Here is a 9,570-nt window from a genome sequence, read left to right as displayed (position 1 = left end):
CACTAAACACATGCTTTGTTTGTAGATCATGTCTGAGTGGTGCCCCTGGCTATCTGTAAATTAAAATAATGCAGTCTTTGGTTTGCTTAATATAAGGAATTTGAAATTATTTATACATTTACTTTTGATACTTAAGTATATTTTAGCAATTACATTTTACTTTTGATATTTAAGTATATTTCAAACCAAATACTTTTAGACTTACTCAAGTAGTACTTTACTGGGTGACTTTCACCTCTACTTGAGTAATTTTCTATAAAGGTATCTTTACTTTTACTGAAGTATGACAATTGGGTACTTTTTCCAACACTGCTATTCACTGACAGAGATCGCTAGCTAATGAAACACAAATTGACATTTACAGTAGCTGGCTTGACTAATCAAACATTGGCAAGTATTCAATAAATTGGCTAAATGGTAAATGGAGTTACCTCTTCATACGATCAAAACAATTCATGCTGCATATTTCAGGTGCACTCAAAAACAGATATTTATCTTATTTCAGTCTTTGGGAGCAAGCTATAGATGTTCTTCTTCAGACAGCAGCTCACGTCTGACAGGTGACAAACTTGTTTTATATTACTATTTTAACATGGAGTGTGGACAATTCTATTGTCTCTGTCAGGAGCCCAGGCTTTTGCAAAAGACGGTAGAGTTCTCATCTCTGGACCACACAAGCTTTAGAATGCATTCTGCTAAGGTCCTTGTCTCTCTCTACATCGGTCAGCTACATTGGTGACCAGGGTGGGATCCTTTCAATATGCCTATAGGGACTGGACACACACATGCGCCTAGAGAGAAGGGGTAATACTGAAGAATGTGTCTAACAGTTCTAGTCTCCATCAGAGGCCCAGGCTTTTGGCATAGATGGTAAAGCTCTCGTTTCTGGACTGCAACATTGTAAGGTTGTGCCCTCCAAGGCACTTGATATACATTGATTGGTAGGTTACACTATATTTACATACTCCAAATACTGCCTGAGATACCTTTGCTATTTGTCTCCGTACTCAATAATCAAAGAATCACATTTATTTATAAAGCCCTTTTTACATCAGCAGATGTCACAAAGTGCTTATTCAGAAACCCAGCCTAAAACTCCAAACAGCAAGCAATGCAGATGTAGAAGCACAGTGGCTAGGAAAAACTCCCTAGAAAGGCAGGAACCTAGGAAGAAACCTAGAGAGGAACCAAGCTCTGAGGGGTGGCCAGTCCTCTTCTGGCTGTGCCCGGGTGGAGATAAAAGTACATGACCATTAAGGCCAGATTGTTCTTCAAGATGAATACAAATAAATGGTGAAACACTTTATGATGGTGTTGTTTGTTCAAATGTATACGCATGAAGCGTACATTATGAAAAACATGTCTCACACTCAGTCATAGTTAGTAGAATAATGAATGGATTGGCAAGATTTTGGCACTGTCAACTTTTAGAAGGTTAGTAGGAAAGTTAATAATGTGAACTACCTAATTATACTCACATTCACTGAATATTTTGTATTTGAAACTCAAACAAAACAAAGAAACATTCATTTCCCAACTGCTTTTTGTATAATCCTAAAGGCTCTTTATCATTTTCCATACCTTATATTCCAATGCATCCAACATTGTGCAGGCCCACCATGGTATTGGGCACCTGCTATTTGAGAACTCATCTGGTTTAGAAATCAAACTCTGGTTTTCTTATTGAAGAGCACATTGTCCAACTGTTTTTAGAGAAGATTGTATTGCAAGGTATGCTATATGTGTTGGCTATGCCATATGTATGGGCTAATATGCATATGCTGCTGTCGTTTTTAAACCCTCCATTCTAGCATACATGACACACACACACCTTTCTATCTACATTTATTTGGGATTCTATGCAAATTATATGATTTACTGTTCATTTAAGCCTGCAGCTAGTTACTTGAAATGAAACATCATGCCAAAAAATAATTAAAAAATGGAATTCACTGACAGAGATCACTAGCTACTATAATGAAACACAAATTTACATTTACAGTAGCTGGCTAAGCTAGTCAAACATTGGCTCGCTTTCAATAAATTGGCCAAATGGTCAACGGAATTTAACTCTTCATACGGTCAAAACAATTCACGTTGCATGCGGCATATTTCCAGTGCACTTGAAAACAGATATTTATCTTATTTCAGTTTTCGGGAGTTAGCGAAAATCTGTTCCTCTTCATCAGACAGTGGCTCGAGTTTTCACAAGAGGCCGTGTTCACGTCGTAGATAGAAGCAGGCAATTGGCTGCCTTCACCGCGAGTGGTATGTACCGGACTTATGATTTGTTCCAAGTTTAGCAGTCCTGAAATTAGTTTGAGCATACAGTGTTGAAATATACTTTTTATGAGAAAATGTGTAAAAATGGCCAACGAATTTTATTAGCATCATAAGAATGTTTTAATGACAACTACAAAATGTTTTAATGACAACTAGACCAAAACTGCTTCGAAAATACATTTGCCAATACTACTTTCAAAATTGTTTTCCCGTGATTGCATTAAGAACTGCTGTGAACTGTGCATTGACTGTCAGAATACATGTTTCCCTCTTTGAGTACGCTTCGAGAGGAATATTTGTATCAAATTTATAGAAAAATTTATAGAAACTGAACTGAAATACCAAATTTACATAAGTATTCAGAACCTTTACACAGGACTTTGTTGTAGCACCTTTGGCAGCGATTACAGCCTTGAGTCTTCTTGGGTATGACGCTACAAGCTTGGCACACCTGTATTTGGGGAGTTTCCCCCATTCCTCTCTGATCCTCTTAAGCTCTGTCAGGTTGGATGGAGAGTGTTGCTGCACAGCTATTTTCAGATCTCTCCAGAGATGTTCGATCGGGTTCAAGTCCGGGGTCTGGCTGGGCCACTCAAGGACTTTCAGAGACTTGTCCCGAAGCCACTCCTACATTGTCTTGGATGTGTGCTTAGGGTTGTTGTCCTGTTGGAAGGTGAACCTTCGCCCCAGTCTGAGGTCCTGAGCACTCTGAAGTAGATCTCTCTGTACTTTGCTCCGTTCATCTTTCCCTCGATCCTGACTAGTCTTCCAGTCCCTGCCTCTGAGAAACATCCCCACAGCATGATGCTGCCACCACCATGACTCACCATAGAGATGGTGCCAGATTTCCTCCAGATGTGGCGCTTGGCATTCAGGCCAAAGATTTCAATCTTGGTTTCATGAGATGAGAGAATCTTGTTTCTCATGGTCTTAGAGTCTTTAGGTGCCTTTTGGCAAACTCCAATTGGGCTGTCATGTGCCTTTTACTGAGGAGTGGTTTCTGTCTGGCCACTCTACCATAAAGGCCTGATTGGTGAAGTGCTGCAGAGATGGTTGTCCTTCTAAGAGTTTCTCCCATCTCCACAGAGGAACTCTGTCAGAGTGACCAGTTGGTTCTTGGTCATCTCCCTGACCAAGGCCCTTTGCCACTGGGTGGCCAGCTCTAGGAAGAGTCTTGGTGGTTCCAAACTTCTTCCATTTAAGAATGATGGAGGCCACTGTCTTCTTGGGGACCTTCAATGCAGCATACATTTTTGGGTACCCTTCCCCAGATCTGAACCTCGACGCAATCCTGTCTCGGAGCTCTAAGGACAATTCCTTCGACCTCATGGCTTGTTTTTTTCTGAGACTTTAACCCTTGTGTAGTCTTAACATTCTGTATACTCCCCTTGTCCTAAGGGTAAAAAATGACCCGCCTTCACTAAACCCCTAAAATAAAGCTGCTTAATTGAATTTTAAACCCCAAATCTATTTTAAATTAATAAACAACGTGTCATTCATCGAACTTTGTGAATATCTGGGGTTTTCTTCTTCACAATGCAGAAAGACTGCATTTAATCACAACCCACCTGTCGTAATTGTTTTCTTTACTAAAGTAAAGGTTTATTATTATTATTGCTAAAGTTACTGCATTTTCTAGCAAGAGATAGCACTTGTATTGCCTAAGAAAGGTGCAGAAAGTAGTTTTGAATGCATTTTATTGAAGGGAACAATAACAGTCTTGAACTTTGGCAACATAGTGATATATTCTTAAATACTGTACAAGGAGGAATTCAAATACACAATATTAGTCTTCTCGCATTTTTTGAACCATTGCCCCCACCCACAAGGTGTATAAACAACAACAATAAATACGAATAAAATAAGAGAATAGATACAAAACAAAAACGTGAAGAACATAAATCAATCAACTCTAATTATCACATGTAGGACAGTATGCAAGTGTGTGTGCATGGACTTTGCAGATGTATTTCTCACATGTGCAGCACATAGTATTTGTTTTACAGTCCTTCTTTGGGTGGCAGAATTGGCATCTCCTCCTCTTGCCTGCCCCAGCTGCAGCCTCAGGTGGATCAGGACAAGATTCAGCCCCCTGAACAGCTTTCACAAGCGCTGCAGAGGCTGGTGTGGGGGGAGGCACTCCCTTCTTTGAATGTGTGGGGTTACAAGTGCCTTGCCCAGCTGCTCCAGGCACAACCTCCTCTTGTTCCGCTTATCAGGCATCCAGGTAGGGTTGATCTTGCTCCATATCATGAAGGCATTGTATGTGGACACATCAATGATGTTATGGAAGATGACTGGGGGCAGCAGACAGTCATCCTCATGCAGCTGTAAGTTCCAATCACTTTGTCCAGGTTGTCCACGCCTCCTTTGATGTGGTTGTAGTCCAGGATGACGGCTGGCTTCCTGTCCTCACGATCACTGATCTCAGCCGTTTTGTGCAGTGTGCTCAGGAGGACCACATTCTTGTTCCTCTTTGGGAGGTAGGAAACTAGAGTGGTGGTGGGGGTGAAGGTAAACTTTGATGAGAAGGCCTCTCTCCCCCTTGTTGTGAGGATTGCAGGGGAGAGCTTGTTCTTGTTCTTTCTAGCTGTGCCAACCATGGTGATCTTCCTCTTCAGGAGCTGCTGGCTGAGTTCAATCAGTAACACACAATCTCAATTTCTCGTGTGTGTCTGTGTCTTTGTGTTTTTTGTGGTGTGTAAATTATTTTATAACTGCCGAGTCAAAAATGACCCTAAGACAATCTTTGTACCCTGGTGGTGTACAGCTTTCATGGAATATGAACAAAGGCGATGTTTCACTTTTTCTAATGTTGGGGTCACTCTTGGAAAAGTCATAAAATGTCAAGTTGAAAAAATATAATTTAGGGGGTTTTCTCTGCTGTTAAACATAGTGTCATTTTTGACCCTTAAGACAACACAAGGGTTAAATAAACAGGTGTATGCTTTTCCAAATCCTGTCCAATCAATTGAATTTACCACAGGTGGACTCCCATCAAGTTGTAGAAACATCAAGGGAATTATCAATGGAAACAGGATGCGCCTGAGTTCAATTTCAAATCTCATAGCAAGGGTCTGAATACTGATGTAAAGAAAGTAATTATGTTATTTATTTATTTATAAATTTGCTAACATTTCTAAAACCCTGTTTTTGCTTTGTCATGATGGGGTATTGTGTGTAGATTGCAGAGAAAAAAAATGGTATTTAATCAACTTTAGAATAAGGCTGTAACATAACAAAATGTAGAAAAAGTCAAGGGGTCTGAATACTATCTAAAGGCACTGTATATCAGGATCCCTTGATTGCCCAGAATCTCCACTTGCTCCCTCCACTTTTCTCACTGCCTCCAAACAGAATGGGCTGCAATGGAGAGGCTCAAAAGCACCATGTTCCTTGGAGTGCACATCACTGAGGAGCTGAAATGGTCCCTCCACACTGACAGCATGGTGGACGCACAACAGTGCCTCCTCAACCTCTGGAGGCTGAAGAAATTTGTCTTGGCCACTTACGAACTTCTACAGATGCACCGTCGAGAGCATTCTGTCAGGCTGTATCTCTGCTTAGGATTTTGCCTGTGTTTAGCTCCATTCAGTGTCTTTTTTTATCCTGAAAACCCACCGAGTCCTTAACGATTACAAGCATACACATAACATGATGCAGCCATCACTATGCTTGAAAATATGGAGAGTGGTACTTAGTAATATGTTTGAGGCAATTCCAATACAACACAATACTTTATTCAGGACAAAAAGTGAATTGCTTTGCCACATTTTTTTGTAATATTACTTTGTGTTGTTGCAAACAGGAAGCATGTTTAGGCTTATTTCACTGGGGCCAAGCTTCCTGCCATCCAGGATCTCGAAACCAGGCGGTGTCAGAGGAAGGCCCTAAAAATGGTCAGACTCCAGCCAACCAAGTTCTTTCTGCTACCGCACGGCATGTGGTACCGGAGTGCCAAGTCTAGGTACAAAAGGCACCCTAACAGCTTCTACCCCCAAGCCATAAGAGTGCTGAACAGTTAATCAAATGGCAACCCAGACTATTTGCATTGGCCCCTTTTTTTACGCTGCTGCTACTCGCTGAGTATTATCTATGCATAGTCAGTACTGGTACCCCCTGTATATAGCCTTATTGTTATTTTGTTACTTTTTTAAAAACTTTTTTGTTGTTGTTACTCTATCTTTAGAAAGAACCGTGTTTAAGCAAGAATAGAGTAGAAAATCATGGAATGACTTTATTCCATCAACATCAGTAAGGTAAATATTAAACTATACTTGTTCTAGCCTAGGTTTACTGTCTCTCTTAAAACAGGTATTTACACAAGCCTGTTTCAAATTACAATTTAACAAAGGGTTAAAAGGATGTACACTCCAGTTTGTAGAGAACAGTCAGTCTGTAATATCAAGTACAGGGTTACATTCATTTATGTTTAATATTTCACCCGTCATCACAAGACCTGGAGAATTCAGGCCATTTACAGCAAACAGCTTGAGGTCAAGGACTGTTTGTAAAGATCCCATACCACAGATGATAGATAGGCTTGTGAGCTCTGGGGGTTTTCATAACAGAAACAGTTACAGTAAGAGGGACTTGTTTTGGTTGTTTTGGTTGTTGTTGCATTGATGAACACAGTGACATGAAGCAGCGCCTCTTCAACCTCAGGAGGCTGAAGAAATTCGGCTTGCCACCAAAAACAAATCAAATCAATTTATATAGCTGATATCTCAAAGTGCTGTACAGAAACCCAGCCTAAAACGCCAAACAGCAAGCAATGCAGGTGTAGAAGCACGGTGGCTAGGAAAAACTCCCTAGAAAGGCCAAAACCTAGGAAGAAACCTAGAGAGGAACCAGGCTTTGTGGGGTGGCCAGTCCTCTTCCGCTGTGCCAGGTGGAGATTATAACAGAACATGGCCAAGATGTTCAAATGTTCATAAATGACCAGCATGGCCAAATAATAATAATCACAGGCAGAACAATTGAAACTGGAGCAGCAGCACGGCCAGGTGGACTGTCGGGCTGTATCACCGCCTGGTACGGCAACTGCTCCGCCCATAACCGTAATATTCTCCAGAGGGGAGTGAGGTCTGCACAACGCATCCCCGGGTGCAAACTACCTGCCCTCCAGGACACCTACACCACCCGATGTCACAGGAAGGCCAAAAAGATCATCAAGGACAACAACCACCCGAGCCACTGCCTGTTCACCCCGCTATCATCCAAAAGGCGAGGTCAGTACAGGTGCATCAAAGCGGGGACCGGGAGACTGAAAAACAGCTTCTATCTCAAGGCCATCAGACTGTTAAACAGCCATCACTAACATTGAGTGGCTGCTGCCAACATACTGACTCAACTCTAGCCACTTTAATAATGGAAAAATTGATGTAATCAATTTATCACTAGCCACTTTATATAATGCTTACATACCCTGCATTACTCATCTCATATGTATATACTGTACTCTATACAATCTACTGTATCTTGCCTATTCCATTCGGGCATCACTCATTCATATATTGTTATGTACATATTCGTATTCATTCCTTTACACTTGTGTGTGTATAAGGTAGTTGTTGTGAAATTGTTAGGTTACCTTACTTGTTAGATATTACTGCATGGTCGGAACTAGAAGCACAAGCATTTTGCTACACCTGCATTAACATCTGCTAACCATGTGTATGTGACAAGTACATTTGATTTGATGTACATCAGTATAAATATAGCCAACAGTGACTGACTTGTGTGACTGAGTAAGTAAATTATTGAGTGGCAATGTTTGCTACAGCCATGGGGGATTCATAACAATAATACACATAACAGATATGGGAGATGACAAAATAGCTGATTAAAGACAACCCCCAACTACTACCCAGTGCCATGGGAGGGCTATAGGGGAAAGGGACACAGTAGGGGTTGTTTTTGGACCTCGTCCCCAATGAAAGCATGACCTCAGGGTCATGTCATCTTAGCAGACCTGATTTGTTATTTAAAAAAAAGTATATTTTATGAATAGAACATAAGAAAAAACCAAATCTGAGAGGAAATATTGTGTTACTCTTCAATAATGTGACAGTGTTTTGGCTATGCTAGCACACACAAAAAAATATGCTACTTTTATTTGATTAAGCAATGCAGTTAAGAATACAGCCTGGACTGTAGTGATGCCTCTTGCACTGAGATGCAGTGCCTTATATCCCTGCGCCACTCGGGAGCCCTGTCTGTATCATGTGAGAATGTGCGCATATCCAGATACTCAACTGAGGGACTTCATCAAAATAAAAAACTAGTTCCCAGACATCCCTAGTGAACATCTCAAGCTACGATTTCTCCCTGTTGTGGACATTCCTATGTCTGATAGCTATTCAGGAAGGAGAAGCTCTTGTAACATAGTTTGCACTTGAAGTTGTCCTTGGTGTAAACGGTCTGGTGCTGCTTCACATATTTCGCTTTAGCGAAGCGCTTCCTACACGTAGCGCAGGCGTACGGCTTGTCGGCGTCCGTCCCAATGCTGCGCTCCCACGTTTTGACCCATTGACACTAGAGAGCCCTCCATGACATGGAGCCATTGTTTGGGTGTTGTTGGGATTGTGTGCTGTGTAATAAGCTAGGTACCTCTTGTGGTGACTGCCCATCCTGACCCTGTCTGTATTCGTGGGGTAACCATGAAGCAGCTGAGGAAGGCTAGACCCAGGTCCAGGGGGATCTCCCACCACTCTCTGTGAAGGCTGAAGCCCAGGCTGACCTGCTCTGTTCATCATAGATATTGTGGTGTGTGTATCATAGGAACAGGAGGGTCTATCAGCCCCAGGCCCTGCTTTATCCCCGCACTGAGACTGTGAAGAGAAGGGTCTGGACTGCAGACTGGATCCCTGACTGGAGCCTCTGTCTCTCTGATGATCACCAGGACTGAGGTTGTTCAGTCCAACTGTCCACTGGTTGTGTTCTGTGTTGTGGTGGAGTCTCTGTCCCTCGGGGTTCAGTCCTAGTTGCGACTCGGGAAGGAAGAGCGACGGCTCCTGATCCAGGGTTCTGATCCGGGGCCAGGGTTTGTGACCATCTGCCTCAAGGGTCTGGTCTCTCCTGCCAGTAACACCAATTATCAGCAGGTCCTCATGGACTGCAGACTGTAAAACACATTGTACAGAAGATAATGTAAAGGTTTATGTAAGAAACTCTTTGCTGTACAAACAGAAACATGACATTATAAAATGTTAGCCACAGTCAAGTTCATCTCTAACATTGTGATTCAAGTACCAAAAAATATGGAGCCATTGGAGTTTATTATAA

General features: G+C 41.8%; 1 protein-coding gene and 1 long non-coding RNA gene across 2 annotated transcripts in view; one reads left to right on the top strand and one right to left on the bottom strand.

Moving 5' to 3' along the window:
• Nucleotides 1-2,160: 2,160 nt before the first annotated feature.
• LOC135561866 (uncharacterized) lies at nucleotides 2,161-8,020 on the top strand. Its single transcript, XR_010459710.1, has 2 exons — nucleotides 2,161-2,268; nucleotides 5,641-8,020. It is a non-coding gene; the product is annotated as an uncharacterized LOC135561866 (long non-coding RNA).
• The window catches only part of LOC115145634 (transcription factor hamlet-like), a 24,160-nt gene continuing 21,085 nt past the window's right edge, over nucleotides 6,496-9,570 (bottom strand). The window contains exon 7 of the mRNA XM_065003974.1: nucleotides 6,496-9,407. Within this exon, the coding sequence (XP_064860046.1) occupies nucleotides 8,718-9,407 (690 nt within the window). The 3' untranslated portion in view covers nucleotides 6,496-8,717. The remainder of the gene's footprint in view (nucleotides 9,408-9,570) is intronic.

This window comes from Oncorhynchus nerka, linkage group LG18 (genome assembly GCF_034236695.1).
Source record: "Oncorhynchus nerka isolate Pitt River linkage group LG18, Oner_Uvic_2.0, whole genome shotgun sequence".
NCBI lineage: Eukaryota > Metazoa > Chordata > Actinopteri > Salmoniformes > Salmonidae > Oncorhynchus > Oncorhynchus nerka.
Note: the sequence above shows the minus strand (reverse complement) of the source record. Positions and strands in the feature narration are given on the sequence as shown.